Below are 17,050 nucleotides of genomic sequence, written 5' to 3'. Positions count from 1 at the left end.
TGTGAGAGCCTTGAGGTTTTTTCCTGTGAAACCACCAGCTCCGCCTTTACTAATATTTGAATATTTATTGCGTTCAAGCCAGTAATAAAAATATCATGGCATGTTAACTTTTAATTTTCTCAGATTTATGAGGAACACCAAAAAGAGTATGCTATCTCTGGAATGTGTTGGAGAAAAGAAGTGGGTTTGTCACAAAATTTACTTATTTCCATGGGAATAGTGCCAGTGCCCTATGCTTCATGGAATTTGATGTGTTGCAGAACATTTCATTCCTTCCCAAACTGTGTGTATTTGTTAATCACTTAATTTATAGGCCAAGAAGAGGCTTCGATATTCTTAGTCTGGACATATCTTAAAAGAGGGACATCATCTGGCCGTCAGAATTCCCATCCGATTTAATTTCCTGACTCTGAAAGAGGGAGTATTTTCATGAATGTTTTTAAAAATGTAGCTGTAGATGTCCTAGGTCAAAGGTCATATGTAGAGATGAATTTAAAAAAAAATAAGGCCCTCTGGTTTTTAATGGTTGAGCTTTTCTTAGTTATTTCATTTGAAAAAAAGTGACAGTTCACTGAGTCCACAATGTATATTATCCTTTGCATAGAATAGATTCCTAAAAAATGCGTGTAGAAAGGATGGTTATATGAACTGAGGACAGCAATGCTAGCCTTCTTCTGTATACAAAAAATGATCACTCAAGCCCTCAGAGGAAAGCCCACTTTCACACTGATTGTTGTTCTTTGTTGCTTTCTGTTTTGCCCTTCTCTGATATTGGAGAAGCAGCAGAAACATTGGAAAAACAGATACCGCAAAATGATTAACAGTGTGGATTTTGGCTTAGAGTCTTATATTGAGGCCAGCTACCCACTGAGTTAAAACCTCCTCCTAAACTAATAACTGGACCACCCATCCCTCTTCCCAGAGGGGTGGTTTTGTCAGTAGCATTCAGTTTATATGTGATAAATGTAGTCAAATATGAATATGAATGAAACATAAGGTTATTTTTGCCTCCCATATTTATTTTGGTTTAATTGGATGGCAAAAATTCAGTGTCATGTAACTATGGAAATCCTTGTCGTAAAATGTACTGTTTGTACCCCAAAGCCTAAAGTATGTTATAGACGAGACCCACTTAGAAATGGAAGGAAGAGTTCCACACACACATGCACATTCGTACATGTGTATACACATGTACACAGACCCACACATATATAGGGAACCACACATACGTGCACGTGCACACACACTTGCCCACGTATACAAAAACATATACAGAAACACCATACCTTATTATCCAAACTAACACACTTTATTAATAATTATGCCAAGGTAATGGATACAGACTGGGATTCTCCCAGTCAAAGTGGGATGCACGCTCACCTATTTATATAGTACATTGTCTTCCACTATGACAAGAAGCTCTTCAAAAAGATTGATGACTCTCTACCAGCGATTTTACACGTTCGTTCCTATACCATCATGGCGAGGAGAAGTTGGGTAAAGACTTCACATCCTTTAATAGAATTAGTCACTTTCTACTGAGGAGTTGAAGCTAATTCTGATGATCTCATCTATGGAATTGGCAGCCTTAACATCAGATTTGCCTCAGATTTTCGGTTTTCTCCAGAAATCTTCGTCGTTTGCAATTTTTATGGAGGTAGTTTGATTTTTATTAATATAAGTGATAGAGAAGTTTGGCAACTGGGTCCTCCACAGACATGCTGTTTCCTCTTCTTCGTTTACTTTTCCCTTGTTAATGTCATCGAAATGTTGACAGCTGCATAACTCTTTTTAAAGCGTTCATAACCTGACAGATATTACAGATATTTGTCATTTTACTTCCAGTAAGTGACAGCTGAAATTAGCTTTTTGCAGTATTGGAGAATAGTGCGGGTGTAACGAGTCCAGTCAAATCTGTATCGCATTTCTCTAATGTGTAAGTGATTTTGAGCTTTGGTAAGGGTTGAGGACTGAGAGGATGTGGGCAGAGGATCAGGTAATCCTTTGTTCTTGGGGTGCACTGGAAATTCAACTGGCGGGACAGTGGTATCTCACAGAGTTAAGTCTCAGCGATGAAAGAATCCTTGGGGCCACATCCGTAAACCACGCTTCTGATGCTCAAACCCCTGCCATGCCATCCTTCAACAATGTCTTATTCTGCTGAGTGGAAACCTGCAGAACTGGAGGTTCGGTCCTTCGGAAGCAATCCATCATGGCTGTAGGAAGCACTTAGTGTTTGAAACCTATTTTTCACATTGAGCCAAAAGCTTCCAACTTGTCATTTCTAGCTACTGGTTCTAATACTCCTCTATTTTGGCTATAAGTCCTGAACCTAGGTTTTATTCTTTTAAAACAATGACAAAAATAATGACTAATATTTATGGATCAAGTATGTTGTGGTATGCTTTGTAGTAAGCACTTTTATGCATTACCTCATTTAATTCTCACAGCCTCAGAGGATAGGCAGTATTATTATACATAAATTGAAGACATTGAGGCTCAGACAGGTTGGAGTAACTTGCTGCAGATTCTTGCAACTCCTAAGTGTCAGATCCAGAATTCTTGTCCAGTTCTATGAGAGGCTAAACCAGTGCTTTGTGAAATTGCCCCTTTTACCCATCTGCATTCTAGAATTGGTCATGCATCTCTCATAGGGTGACAAGACAGTGATATATGTGTTCTATTTTTTGTAAAGTGATGTACGCATGTGTCGTTTCATTATTATTAAATAACATCACCCTAAACATCATCAGGATCACAAACTGCCATTCTCATGGCATCATCTAGGTCTAAGTTTGCTTTATTTTTTTCATTCTTTTCTCTCCTGTCACCATTTCCCCTCTCCCTGTTAATTTAAATTGTATCCTTTCTTCAAGGCCCAGGACAGACACTACTTTCTCTATTTATATTCCCTTGTCCACAATAATTTCTGTTTTTTTGGAGCTCTGTTGCACGTTATATTGTTTATATATAGGTCCCCCCCCCCCAAATCACAGGGGGAAAAAAAGCCCCTGAAACTGTCTTAAAAAAAAAAAGAGTCAGTGTCAGCTCTCATGGTAGAGGTGGTTTTAGGTAAGGTGTGAGTCAGAAACTCAGTCAAACCAGATCTAGGTGTCCTCTCTCCATTTCTCAGCAACTCTTCCTTAATAAAGACTTTGATCCGTTGCAAGGTGGCTGCACATAGTTCTTAAGAGTGTGTATGTCCTGATTTAAATCTAGCAGGAGAGGGAGTTCAGTTCCCTGGGGCTCCAACAAAATTCCCCAAATCGAGTCTCACTGATCTGATAGGTCCAAGCAATGCACTGAATGTGTGTGTCCTCCCCAAATTCACATGTTGAAATCTTAACCCCCAATGTGGTAGTAGGAGATGGGACCTTTGAGAGGTAATTAGGTCATCCCTCAGGGATGGAATTAGTGTCCTTATTGGTGCCCTTAGGGACCCCAGAGAGCTCTCTCACTCTCTCTCTCTCTCTGCCACGTGAGGATACAGTGAGAAGTCAGCAGTCTGCAATCCAGAAGAGAATCTCATCAGAACTCGGCCATGCTGGCACCCTGATCTTGGACTTGCAGCCTCCAGAGCTGTGAGATGCAAATGTTTGTTGTTGAAGCTGCCCAGACCACCCAGTCTGTGGTAACTGGTTATAGCAGACTGAGATAGGGTCATTCCGTCTCTTGAACCAGCTACTGTGGGCAGGGGGGAGCGGACTCTGCTGATAAAATTAAGCTAGTTGAGCCCCGTTCTGGCACAGGAAAATGGAGTCAACTGCAAACAAACCAAATTTGGGGAAATCTAGGGAAATGTTAGGAAAGAGGGTAAGGAGAGGTGGATAAAGGGGAGGTAAGCCAACAGTTGTCGAGTTACTATGACTTGTTTATGTTGCTTATTTTATATGCACATTATTGGCTATATAGTTGTGAGTCATAACAGACTGAAAGTTCCTTGAGGACAGGGACCTTGCGGTGCTGTTTCATTTTTTTATTTTTATTTTTTAAAATTTTTGTTTATTTTTTGGCTGCGTTGGGGCTTCGTTGCTGCTCGTGGGCTTTTCTCTAGTTGCTGCGAGTGGAGGCTACTCTTCGTTGCAGTGCGCAGGCTTCTCATTGCGGTGGCTTCTCTAGTTGTGGAGCACGGGCTCTAGGCACGTGGGCTTCAGTAGTGTGGCACTTGGGCTCAGTAGTTGTGGCTCGCGGGCTCTAGAGTGCAGGCTCAGTAGTTGTGGCGCATGGGCTCAGTTGCCCCGCGGCACGTGGGATCCTCCTGGACCAGGGATCGAACCTGTGTCCCTGCACTGGCAGGTGGATTCTTAACCACTGTGCCACCAGGGAAGCCCCTGCAGTGCTGTTTTAAAGGCTCCCTTCCCACTTACTCTAGCATATCTCACTCTCATTACATAAGAATGTTGAATGATTTTTTCTTTGCTAGATAATATTACTTAGAATGAAATAGGCTATAAAGGAAAATAGTAATTCCATAAATTACCATGGAGAAGGGGAAATAGGTGGGACAGGAAGATAATAATAAAAATTAAAGTTTAAAGTAAGTCATCACCATAGAGTACATCCCCCCTTATTCAGGTATAACTTAATCACAGTAAGTCCCCTACATACGAACCTTCAAGTTGTGAACGTTCAGAGATGCGAATGTGCCCCTGTGTGCCAGCTGTTGTAGTATACTGCTGTTCTTTTCAAGGTACTGTACTGTAAGATTAAAAATGTTTTATTTTTTGTGTTTGTTTTTTATTTATTTGTGGGTAAAGTGTTATAAACGTGTTAGAGTACACTACTCTATAGCCGATTGTGTTAGTTGGGTACCTAAGCTAACTTTGTTGGACTTACAAACAAATTGGACTTACAGATGTGCTCTTGTAATGGAACTCGTTTGTATGTAGGGGACTTAACTGTACACGATTGGATATGCCTTGCAATCTTGAGTTAATGTGCTCGTAGGCACTGAGAGAACATTTTGTTGGGAGAAGGTTCCTGTCTTTTTAGCACGTTAAATGTGTTGTTAATGAAATTGGATGTTTCAGACCACTATAGATTTATCGTAGGTGGTGCTGAATGTTGGGAAAGCTTTATTACCCTTTTGTTGATTTGAAGTCATTTTAACTTACACTCAGGAGCCCGATTAACATTATTGATTCGAATCATACTCATCAAGATCAACTTATTTTGTGTTCATTTTCTTCATCACTGAGAGGGCTGGGACAGGCACAGAATTGAGACAGAATGATTGATCTGACCATGAAAAGCATGTTTTGTACCATAATCTCATTGTAATGCTCCAGTAGTCAAGTTGTGCCAGATTGCTTTTGATGAGGCAATCTTTTTCTGGTTGGGATTCTGCTTAGACCTTTTATTGGTCAGCCATTTCCACAGTAATGCTGCATAGGAAACGGTCCCATTTATTTTCTTGCTCACATTCTGCAGGTTGACTGTGGTTTGGCTGATCTAGGCTGGGTGGCTCTGCTCTAGGCAGCAGGGCAGCTGGCCTTGACCCCAGGCTGTGTATTGGCTTCAGTTCTGCTCCGTGTGCGCATTCTGGGGCTCAGGCTTCGTATGATGTGGGCACACTTAGGGTCTCTGCTCTTATCACGTCATTAAAGTTCATTGGCCTGAGCAAGTCTCATGGCCAAGACCAATACCAATGGGGCAGAGAAGTAAACTCTGCCCACAGTGGGAGGGCACGGGAATGGCTGTCTGCCAGACAGTAATCCAAATTATTATGGGCCTTCTGGCCTGGTAACTCTTAGGTCAGAATGCTTATGCCATCTATTTGTCCCCTCATCGTCTTGATAGCACACCCGTTTCTTGACCTAAACTAGGAGGCAAGGCTTCTAAATTTCACTGAGGATTCAACCTGTAGAAGGAACCACTACTCTAGATTGTGAACTCCTAGAGGGCAAAAATAACATCCTGTTTTCCTTTGGATCCCAAAGGACCTGGCACATAAGAGAGCTTCAGTGCCTATTGTAGTTGAGAATGAATGAATAGTGAAAGACAATCTTGTTTCCTTTGTAGAAGAGTTAAATAAGACTGGAAATGCATGACAGAAGTTAAACGGGGAAAAGCTGTTAAAGAGTTAAAGTACCAACCTAAAGAGTATGTGTGTGAGATACACACAAATATATGTATACACACATGTACACATGTATATGTGTATACATACATATGTACGTGCACATATACAGATAACTATTTATTACATAGTATATATACATGTACTCGTTTATTTAATTTATCTGCTAACCCTGTGAAGAAGGACATTAATGATCAGAGAAGCTAGATCTTCCAAAGGCCAAGCACCTAGACAGAAGTGGAGGTAGGATTCGAGCCTCAGTTGTCTAACTCCAAGCCAAATGTTCCAGACTGGGGCTGCTCCTCGGAAGGGGCTGGTGAGTTTTTAATTTTCTTCCTCACAAGGACTTTCCTTTTACCTTGAGCCCGATAGTTTGACTCAGCGCAGCATCAATTCCCCTAAGACCGGTCTGTTAAAAGTGGACACGTGGAACTTAAGAAAAAATGGGGCGAACGGCTGGAGAAAGAGGGCTGCTTTCCCTTTCTATTTGAAATTAATGTTCACTCTATAAAAAACATAAAGCACATCCATCCCCAGGGACTCGCCTGACATTTTAAAACTTTCATCTGCTTTAATTCACGATGTTCGAGGAGGGAATTTACACGGAGCCGAGCCCCGGTGGCGAGTTGGCTGCCACGTGCATTTCTCTCCTGTCATGGCGGGTGGCACGTGCTACAGGCCCAAGCACATTATACAGCTTATTTAGCTCCCTCTAAAACCAGTAATGGCCCTATTCAGATTTTATCTGTAATTTTACTTTGTTGTTGAGCAGTATTAATAATGCTGTTGTAAAGCAGGCCAGGGCAGCGCTCCCTGAATTTTCTCGACTTCAGCGATAGGATAAATAGCTGCTCGCAGAGCACAAAGGCAAACGGGTGGATGGTCTCGGCGTAAGTTAGACGTGCTCGCCTGGATTGGAGCCATGTTAATATCACATCTTGCAGATTTGGCAAGGGCTTTAAGAATCCTGTATTTCAAGTTGGTTTTTTATAGAAACTTGCTGCAGAACTGGGCAGGATTAATCATGGCTGAGATATATCACGTTTAGTACAGTATTAAATTCTAGCAATGGAACGATGCAAAACCAGTTCATAACCTTATAAGAACGTTGCCTGCTACAGTAATCATGGAGAAATACTGTATATCCAAATTAATGGAGAATAAAATGTCCTGCACTCTGTTTTTGATGTTGGGCAAGGTTCCTGGGTGGTGTTCATTTCTTCTCCTTTACCCTGCCTGAAAGCTGGCTGAGGTAGGCCTTGGGTCTTTCTGGAGTCTATTACCACAGTGGACTTGTGCATGTAGAAGGTGTCTGCTCTGGGCATCCTTGGCTTGGCAGTGATACCTAAGAAGACCTTCCTTCATTCTTGAAAGATGGATTACATACCCGCTGTGTGCTAGACACTAAACTGAGCATGGGGATTACAAAGTGCCTATGACTCAGTCCCTCCCCTCAAGGAGCTGCCTCTAACTGGGTCCATAGCAGGTAGGGAGTTCATTGCCATTCTGGAATGCGCCCGTCCCCATTTTATAAGTCCTTATGGATCAGATTTTTCCCTGGGGTAGACATGCACATATTTTTAAGAGGATCCTTGACGGATCTTTAGAGATTATTTCTGGCATTGCCTGTGCCCCAGAAATAAGTTTTGCCATTGCAATTTGTCTGAAATATTTTGTTGGGTAAAGATACATTGAAATATAGATTAGATAGCAGTGTGAGGGTTTATCAGTGTCTCTTCTCCTCCCCAAAATTACCGGCTGGTGAGAGAACTGGTAAAATAGGTTCTCATGAGGGACCATGGAATCTCCTAGAGAAACTTTAAAAATTAGTAGAATCTGTAGTCTGAGTTAGGTCATAGGATCTCTGTCATGTCCAGGATTCTAGAAACGTGATGGATGGAGTGGTTATGTCTTTTACCTCTGCTCTCCTTTTTCTAGTAACTGGCATCAAAATGAACTTGACCTTCGTGGCCATTTTAGAGGGGGCCCTGCCTTTAACTATAGGTTTTACTATGGGAAAGGACTAGGGGTAAGAAAGTTCTTAGTCCAGTATTCCTAAGTCTTATAAAAATGAGGAAAGCAATAGCTTGGGGTTCACTGTGGCCCTCTGACTCAACCTGTTGTCTACAAAGTGGCATTAGGAAGCAGAAGCTTATTGAAGGCTCTCCTCCAGCCTACCACCAATGCCTCTTCAGGCTGGTCCAACTTTGCTTTCAACTTCCTTGCAACATTATCATTTCCACATCTAATTACAGATAAAGCATTTTCCAGGGACTTCAGAACTTGCCATGTTGAAATGCAAAGGAAAGAATATGCCCAAGAGATATTATTCGGGAGTTAATGGTCCACCATGCCCTTCCACGAGAAGGATTCATGGCATACCATGGTTTGAACCCGGTGGCCTCGGGCTTCCCAGGTCAAGGAGGTTGCTGAAAGCAGCTCAAGAGTCAGAAGAGATGCTCTCTCTGATCCCTCCAAGGAGAACACATTCCCTGTTCTCTCCCAGGTTGTTTCTCATTGCTGTGCAAAGGTGGCTGGGCATCTGTATTTCTTGACATGCCTCCTACTTATTTACATAATACACTCCTACCAAACAGTTGCAATTATTTCTTCTTCTCTTTACAGTCTTAAAATTGGATCTTTTCTTCTTTTGGTAGTTAAGTGAGTCACTTAAATTTAATTTTATAGTCTTTTGGAGTTCAGATTAATGCAGACACTGATTTTGCCAGGCATAAAAGCTAGGGCAGTCATGCTCTGCTTCTGCGATTGTTACCATGCACGTAACGATACCAATAAATAGAAGGATGCTTTCAGGCATTTTAGCTAGAGGCTTAAAGATCTGCCGCACTAGGTTTAGAAGTGTTTTGAGAAAAGATACTTCTCCTTGAGGATTCAAATTTGGAGGGATCTCCTGGCTTCTAAAAGACAGCTTTAGTCCCCGAGGTGCTCCGCAAATGGTGGCCAACATGGGCAGTGGCATTTTAGGCCAGAGGTCACTACATGGCTGGGAGGGTTTCAACCCATTTGCTCAAGTATCAATACTTGGAGGGATACCTCCCTAGAGAAAGAGAATTCCAAGGTGAGTTTTCCAGGCTGCCCCATCTGTCTGGCCACCCACTATCCATTCATTCATTTATCCATCTTCCTGTATGTTTGTTGAGAGCTTGTTGATTTCCAGACCCTGGGGAAGCAACATAAATAAGATGTAGCCTCTGGCTTGGGGTCCAGGGAACAAAGAGATACATAAATAATTTCAGTATAATGTGGTAAAGGCTGTGAGAGTGGTGTGTACAATATATTTGCAGCGAGTATATTGGCTAGAGCACGTTTGGATAGCTCTGCAGTAGAAGGGCAATTTGATCTGGCTCTCATATGAGAGAGTGGAATATAGAAAATGAACAAAGTAATAAATAAACAACAGTAATCGCAGTAACAAAAATCATAACAGTTAACATTTTTTGGATGCTTACTATGTGCCGGGTATAGTTCTCAGTGCTTTTCATTTTTCTTGTAGTTTTAAATTCTTACCCCTGTACCCCTAATTTGCCCCTACCCCCTTCCCTTTCCTCACTGGTAACCACTAGTTTGTTTTCTACTTCTGTGAGTTTGAGATATATATATATTTTTTGCTATAGAATTGATTTGTTTTGGTTTTTAGATTCCACATGTAAGTGATATCATAGAGTATTTGTCTGACTTACTTCACTAAGCATAATATTCTCTAGGTTGATCCATGTTGGTACAAATTTTAGAATTTCATTCTTTTTTATGGCTGAGTAATATTCGATTGTGTGTGTGTGTGTGTATGTGTGTATCTCATTCTTTTTTATGGCTGAGTAATATTCGATTGTGTGTGTGTGTGTGTGTGTGTATCTCATTCTTTTTTATGGTTGAGTAATATTCGATTGTGTGTGTGTGTGTGTGTATCTCATTCTTTTTTATGGCTGAGTAATATTCGATTGTGTGTGTATGTGTATCTCACATCTTCTTTATCCATTCATCTGTTGATGGACACTTAGGTTGCTTCCATGTCTTGGCTATTGTAAATAGTGCTGCTGCGAACATTGGGGTGCATGGATCTTTTCAAACTAGTGTTTTTTCCCCTCCTGTTTGAGAAAATCTGCCCTTTAATTTGCATTTAAAATAAGTTTCTTTAAGTATTTTATTTACAAGTTTTGAAATAGTGCAGAAATAGTGGATTCTGCAGTCAGTCATTTAATCTTTATTCCAAACATATAGGGTGGGCCCATTATCATCTCTGCCTTATACATGAGGACTTTGAGGCACAGAGAGATGGAGACATTTGTTCCAGGCCATGTCGCTGTGAAGTGGGAGAACTGGAATTTGAACCTGAGCAGGCTGGAAAGCTGCAAAAAACCATTCTCAGCTGAAGGAACAGTGGGGCAGCCAAGTGTGAAAGGGACTGGCTTGGGGAAGACAGGAGGCCATTGGGGCTCCAGGGGAGGTGATGTGGGTATACAAGAGGGTGTAGAGATTTATCGATGGAAGCATGATCACGGGAGTGTAAAGGCAGAGGAGAGCTGGGGTGGTGAGGGCTGGGGACTGGAGAGGCCTGGGGTATTCCTCTTGGACTCTCCGCCTGCCCTCCTATTTAACCTTTAGGTCTGAACTTAAAAGGGACACTTTCTCAGGGAGGCCATCCCCAAACTACGAGCCCCTTATTAATTATTTTTGTTTTTCCTTTGTGGTGCTAGTTTATTTACAAAACTTAACAGCTCTCTTCCCAACCAGACTGTATGCTCCTGAGAGAAGAGGCTATATGTGCTGTGTCCACCCTGGCGCCTGGAACAGAGCAGGTGCTCTAGAAATACTTGTTGGCTGGCTAACCGGAGAGTTCCCACACCCTTCATTTACTTCTTTCATTAATGGCTCTTCTGTTGTTTCTTTCCATAGTATCAATATCATACTCTCTACATCTTCCATAAAACCAAGTTCCATAAGCCTTCAGCCATCTTCATATAGGGAGTATCCAAATAGTAGAAAATCTTTTAGCTAAAGGAGTATTTTCCCTCCAGAGAAGCTTAGGCTCAACCCAACATGTCTGTAATATGAAATCACTTCTTATTCTTAGATTTTCCTTCCAGTGAACACATCGGATCGTAACTCGTAACAAGGCACAGTAAAAATAATTGCTGGCTCAGCATAACTGGAGAAGCGAAGGGTTTGGGGAATTATGAATAGGTCCTAGTTCATCTTATGTGGATTCTTGAGAGGTGGCCAGCAGGTTCTTTCATGCTGACATAATTCTCGCCAGGCCGTCCTTTCTCAGGCCCTTCATAGGGAGCAAGTCCTTGCCGTTGCATCTGCATGCGTATGAATCATAAATGGATCTATGAAATACTTGTCCTGCAATTGATGGGGGAGCCCGCCTTTGCCTTCAGTAGTTGTGAGTTCTCTCCTTCTGGCAGGAATTCTGGCATGCCTGGTGTTCAGCTTCTGTGTGAGGAGTGTGTGGGTGGCAGACCTGTGGCCTCTCATTCTGAACTGGGATGCTACCCATACCACCTGGGCTGGGGACTGTGCTGGGGCCCTTTCTGAAATGAGTCACTTCATTATCTGCACAAAGACAGGCCTCTCTCCCAAAGTGAGGGGTTTCCCAGTCTGTCATTTTCATCAGAAGTGATGGATGAGCTGCTGCTGGGAGAGGTTTCTGTGCTGGTTCTTTCAAAGCCTCAGCCCCCCAGCTCCAGCCCTTGCAGCCTCTCTGCATGTGAACTTGTGGTGACAGAGCCAGAGAATTTTCACATTCAGTACTTGGGTTGGACTGGATTGGTGGCTTTCGGTTTTTAAAATTTTTTTTGACTGTGACTGACATTAAGAAATAGACTTCCCATTGCAGCCTGCACGCACATATATATGTATTTCATAACTGAATGAGAAGTATTACAAAACAGTACTTACCCTTACTCTCTGCAGTGTACTCTGTTATCTTCTGCTAAAAAATGCTAGAAGCACCCTGGAATTCAGTTCCACGTGCAGCTGCATTTTGAAAAACAGTGGTTAGATGTCCCAGCCTTCATGAGATCTAATTCTGAGATGAACTCCGACATCCTCCTTTTTATGGATGAAGAAGAGATCCTTAGGTGTGATCCCAGCATCATACAACTGGTGAGTGGCAAAGCTGGGGCTGTAACCCAGGTCTCCTGACCTCGATCCAGCATGTTTACGTAAATTACTGTTACTCAAAACATCTCTTCCTTTGTATTCTCGGCGTGTGTTTAACTTTTCTTTCTGGTTAGGTATGGAGTGCCCAATGAATAGTGTGTAGGAGTCGACACCCTATACTTTTCTGCCTGGACTCCACTCACACCCTCTCTCCCTTTGCAGAACCCCACTACCTCTTGGCCGGATGACTCAGCCAGTTTTAAAATTGTGTATGTTCTACCCTAGAGGCAGCACGCCTGTCCCACTGCTCCAGACCCACTGTACAAAAGTCACATGGTTCTTGTCCTCACATAGCTTACTGTCAAATTGGGTCGACATGGCAGAGCTTCTTTCTATTAGCCGAAACACAAATGGATAAACAGGATTATTAGAAATGTGTTTTGGAAAAGAGGCTCTACCCCAAGATTTTTTTCTCCCTGGTAAAATAAGAATCAGCTTCCGCAGCAAGAAAGCTTGAAGCTGTGGTCACTAGAGGAGAGAGAAGTGCTGGAGATGCCGACCTTCGTTTGCATTAGGAAGGTCCATCCTCCTGGTGTTGCTGCCTTGACCTTTTCATTTCTCCATGGGCTCCATTGCTTTTTCTCTGTTGTCCCTGGGACCCTTGGCCCCTTTTGGAACTGAAACCTATTTCCTTTTGGCAAGACACCTCTTGCCTGCGAAGTACGGATATGACAACTGCATTTTACAAGCTCACGTTAAAAACACCCAGTCTAAAAATATGGACAAAATGGGGCAAGATATTTAAAATCTGCCCTATTCCACCAAATCTGGAAGATGTGCTGTCTATTCTAATAGTGTTTCCTCCCTGCCCAACCCCCCTCCCACCCCCGCCCCAAACCTGTGAGTCCCCTAGGCGTAGCTCTCGGAATCCCTGGCTCAGGCGTGGTGGAGTGGGGACAGAAGCAGAGGAGCAGCCCTTGTGCACCCAGCACAGCTCCACCTTCAGAACTCTGAGCATGGCAGTTGAGGAATTCTTCTATGACGCATTATTTGATGGCTTGGCATCATCTGCTTTGAATCTGGCACCTGGACGACAGTTAACCTGCATATTTGAACTCGCAGAGAGCAGAGTGCTCTGCAATGTGTTCGCCCTGCCCTACTCAGGAGCACTGAGCTGCTTCCTCCTTTGAAATGCCGTAGGCAGCTACTCTAGTTTTTGCCCATGGCCCCTCCTGTTCTCTTCGTGGCACGGAGGGACCCTTTTCTGTACTATAGTGTTTTGGCTGTTGTAATTCTGATTTAGAGAAACAGCTTCGCTTGGAGAGAAACATTAATTAGATGCAAAGAGGGAGTTATTTCATCCTTTGGGTGGGGAAGAGTGGGGAGTGAGGGAGAGGAAAAAAAGTACCACAAATAAATTATCTCCTATTTGTGCAATGTTTTATGCTTGTCAGCTGTCTGTTGCCAGAGAACCACAAAGTAGCTAAATACTTGTGACACCTTGCCCAATCAAGGTATAGCAAAAAGATGTTATGGGAGCCTCTTTGTGACAACCTGTGCTAGTTTATATTAGCTTAACCAATCGCTTTTTCGTCTGTGCTTGGAGAAATTTGTTAAATTAATTCAGTTGCAATTAGCAGATTTATGGGAAAGTACCCTGTTATCCTTTAATTGGAGAGCATAAAACTACAAACTGAATCTGCTGGCTCTATTTGTGTAATAGGCAATCTATCTACGACAAGATTTGATCGATGGAGTCGTATGATGCCCTTGCCTTGTTTTATATTGGCTGTCAGCGCTTAACTGGGACTGAAGTATCTGGGTAACAAAAATTGATATAATGACTTAATGCGCCTTATTCTCTTTGAGCTACATCAGTTTAGAGCACTTCTGAGAGAAAAATGTCTGGAAAATATCAGGGAGTCATTTATCAACCTGTTTTCATTAGCATACTGCCTAGCTCTGGCAAGGATTTGAATAAAAAAAAAAGCAGGATGGTACAATTTATTTCAGGCCCCATATTTCTTGGATGAAAGGAGACTTCTAATAAAAGGAAATTCAGAAAGATGCTTTTTCTAGCTGCTTTTTCCCTAACGGAAAACCCTACTCCTAAAGCTTTTTTTTTTAATTTGTTTGGAGTTTTGCTGTTAATAATATGCTGGGGACCATATCCCTGGGAAGGTAATTAGAAGAGTAATGCAAAATGCATGGTAGTTATGATACGTAGAGAAAAAATGCTCGAACAAACAACCCCACTGCCAAATTACCTAGGTGTGTCGTGGGTATGTGTCTGTCTGTCTGCCTCTGTTGAGCATGCTTACGTGTTTACGATCCGCAGTTAAACAGTGAACACGGCGAGAAGTTCTCTGCATAAGTGGGTGTTTTGTAGCATGAAAGGATTTCAGAAAGTTAAGATATACAGCCTTTTGAGCTTTCTGGAGTGGGAGCTGAGGGGAGATAGAAACAGATCAAAATGTTTGTATAGTGGGCAAAATGCATTTGGTGTATGGAGTCATTTGTCCTACCCACCGTGCGGGAGTGAGTCCTTTTTTGCATGAAATTTTTATGCATCAGTCAGCCTGCATGCAGTGTGCCTAACGTATAAAATAAATTGGTGCATAAATCAGATTAAGAGCCGCGTGTTGCCAACTTTCGAATTTGCACACAGGGATTCAATATGGATATGGAGGAATTCCCATTTTTAAAAAATCTCTAATAGGGGACCGGGTATCTCTCAGGTAGGCATGGCACACAGGGACATGTTGTTCACTCAGCTCCCCCACTTCTCACCCCAAATAACGACTGAAGCAGTGTCGGAGATGTCAGAGCAGCAGGGCGGAAGTCTGGCGGAACACAGTCGTGTATGGAGGGTAGCGACACAGTATTGAAGGTAATATTGCTACCCTGTCTATAGCTTCTAATTATGGTGAGGAATTGGTGTGCAAATCGATAGTGATTGATGGTGGGGATGAGCGTGTGCACGTTAGTCACATTGATCTGCATGTAGATTCCTTGACATAATAAGAAGTTATTACCAGAAGACAGTCACTGTCTGACTGCTGATTCCTCAGCACACCCTTACATTGGTGAGAGCCACGGTATCCGCACCCAGGTTGCGAGTTTGCCCCACGGTTTGCCTGTTGTAAGTCAGGGCTGTGCGTCTGGTACCCGAAGAGCGGCTCTTGGGTAGATGAGAGTCGAGGTCACACTGACTGTCTGTCAAACAGCAGTGCTGCGGTTAACCAACAAGACAGGGGATGTGTCTTGCTTTTGTTTTTAAGGCAAGAAGTATGCTACAGGGGTTTGACTCTGGGTTAAAAACATACATTGTAAACAGTTTCCTTAAGTATTATGCCTATTAGTGTTCTTTTCTTAACACCATTTTCCCCAAAAGCCCCAGCTAGCAAATGATCAATTGATGAAAATACAGTTGCTTTTGTTTTATCCCTTTTTCCTCTTATTATGCTTGTTGGAAGTTAGAGATTTTTTAACCATCTAGCGATTTTGCTTCTTAAATCTCATATGCAGTTGTATGCTTCTGTATTTCTGCTGCCTCAGGGCTTTTTTAAAAAAAATTTAATCTTTAAGCTTGTATCTCTTTGTTCTTCCTTTTCCCCTCTCCCTTCCAACAAAACCTCATCAACTCATTCTTTATAGCTGTCCCTTTCTCCCCCTCTCTTCAGTAGCCTTTGTTAACTGACCTGAAGGATGCAATTCATATTCAGAGCTCAGGTAGGAGGTGGTACGTCTCCTCTTCACGTGCTTTCTCTGGGCAAAATCTCTGTGCCCTAGCCTACAGTACTCCATTACCTATAGCCAGCAGTTTTTTTTAAAAAAAACATTGTCATGTCCCTCTATGACCTGATTTTTTGGTCTTCCTTAAGAGTCTGCTACATTAGGAACTTATTCTTGAGACTGAATGCAACTGGAGTGTGATGACCGTGTTCTCACCTTCTTCATTCTTACTGGACACGGTCCTTGCTCTTTGAAGGAGACCCCTTGAAGTTGGTGGAGCAATGGACACGTACAGAGAGTTATAAGAATGTAAGATTGTTTATTATAGGTACTACTTATAGTAATAGTAGAGGGTAAATAATAATTTAAATTTCAGACTGCTTGTTGTATCAGTTAGGTCTGGCTAAGTAATGCCGCAGTAACAAATAACTCCAGAATCTCAAAGGTATAAGACAGTGCAGATGTATTTCTCAGAATGCTTCGTGTACATTGTGGGTTGGTAGAGGGGCTCTGATCATTTATTCCCAGAGGGACTCAAGATAGCACAGCAGTTGACATCTTAAATGTTGCTGGATGGTGAATGAAAGGGAAAGAAAGTTCTGAAGGATATTACTTGGGCAAGTAAATGTACCACAGCTCATAGCAGAACTAATCACAAGGCTCCATTCTTACCTTGTGACCCAAAACAGGTGGAAAAGACAGATTTGGTAAACACCTTCCATACTGTTGATTGGTTGTACAAAACAGAAGAAAGTTATTAAAAACTTTGAAAATAAGAAAAGTGTTGGTAGCTTTCACAGCACACAGATTGGTGATGACTGAAGAAGTGCAGAATAGGTGAGCTAAAAAGGTCTAAAAAGATGAGCTGGTTCAACTCTCTCACTTTTACAGAGGAAGAAATAGAGGTTCGGAGAGGGGAAATAGCTTTGCCAAGGTCACAGTGTTGGAGAGGAGCAAAACAGGGGTGCAAACCCAAGTTTCTTGACTCCAATGTGGCTTCTCTCTTTGACTCTCTCACCTGTTATCTGGGGAGCCTCGTGTTTCTCGTGTGGACTGCTGCTCAGCCTGTGTGTAGGTAGGGCACCTCCTAACTGCCTCTCCACTGACCTC

General features: G+C 42.4%; 1 protein-coding gene across 2 annotated transcripts in view; it reads left to right on the top strand.

Moving 5' to 3' along the window:
* Positions 1–17,050, top strand: part of LRMDA (leucine rich melanocyte differentiation associated) — a 1,082,484-nt gene that overhangs the window by 242,629 nt on the left and 822,805 nt on the right. Inside the window, exon 1 of one of the 2 annotated variants that reach the window (XM_024740471.1) lies at positions 12,099–12,208. The exons of the other annotated variant lie outside the window; for it this stretch is intronic. Coding sequence (XP_024596239.1) covers positions 12,165–12,208 — 44 coding nt within the window. The 5' untranslated portion in view covers positions 12,099–12,164. Of the gene's footprint in view, positions 1–12,098; positions 12,209–17,050 lie in introns of those variants that run through there. 2 annotated transcript variants of the gene reach the window in all.

The sequence above is a fragment of the Neophocaena asiaeorientalis genome, unplaced genomic scaffold (genome assembly GCF_003031525.2).
Source record: "Neophocaena asiaeorientalis asiaeorientalis breed wild unplaced genomic scaffold, Neophocaena_asiaeorientalis_V1.1 scaffold484, whole genome shotgun sequence".
Taxonomy (NCBI): Eukaryota; Metazoa; Chordata; class Mammalia; order Artiodactyla; family Phocoenidae; genus Neophocaena; species Neophocaena asiaeorientalis.
The sequence above is the reverse complement of the archived record's forward strand: the minus strand, read 5'-3'. Positions and strand labels throughout refer to the sequence as shown.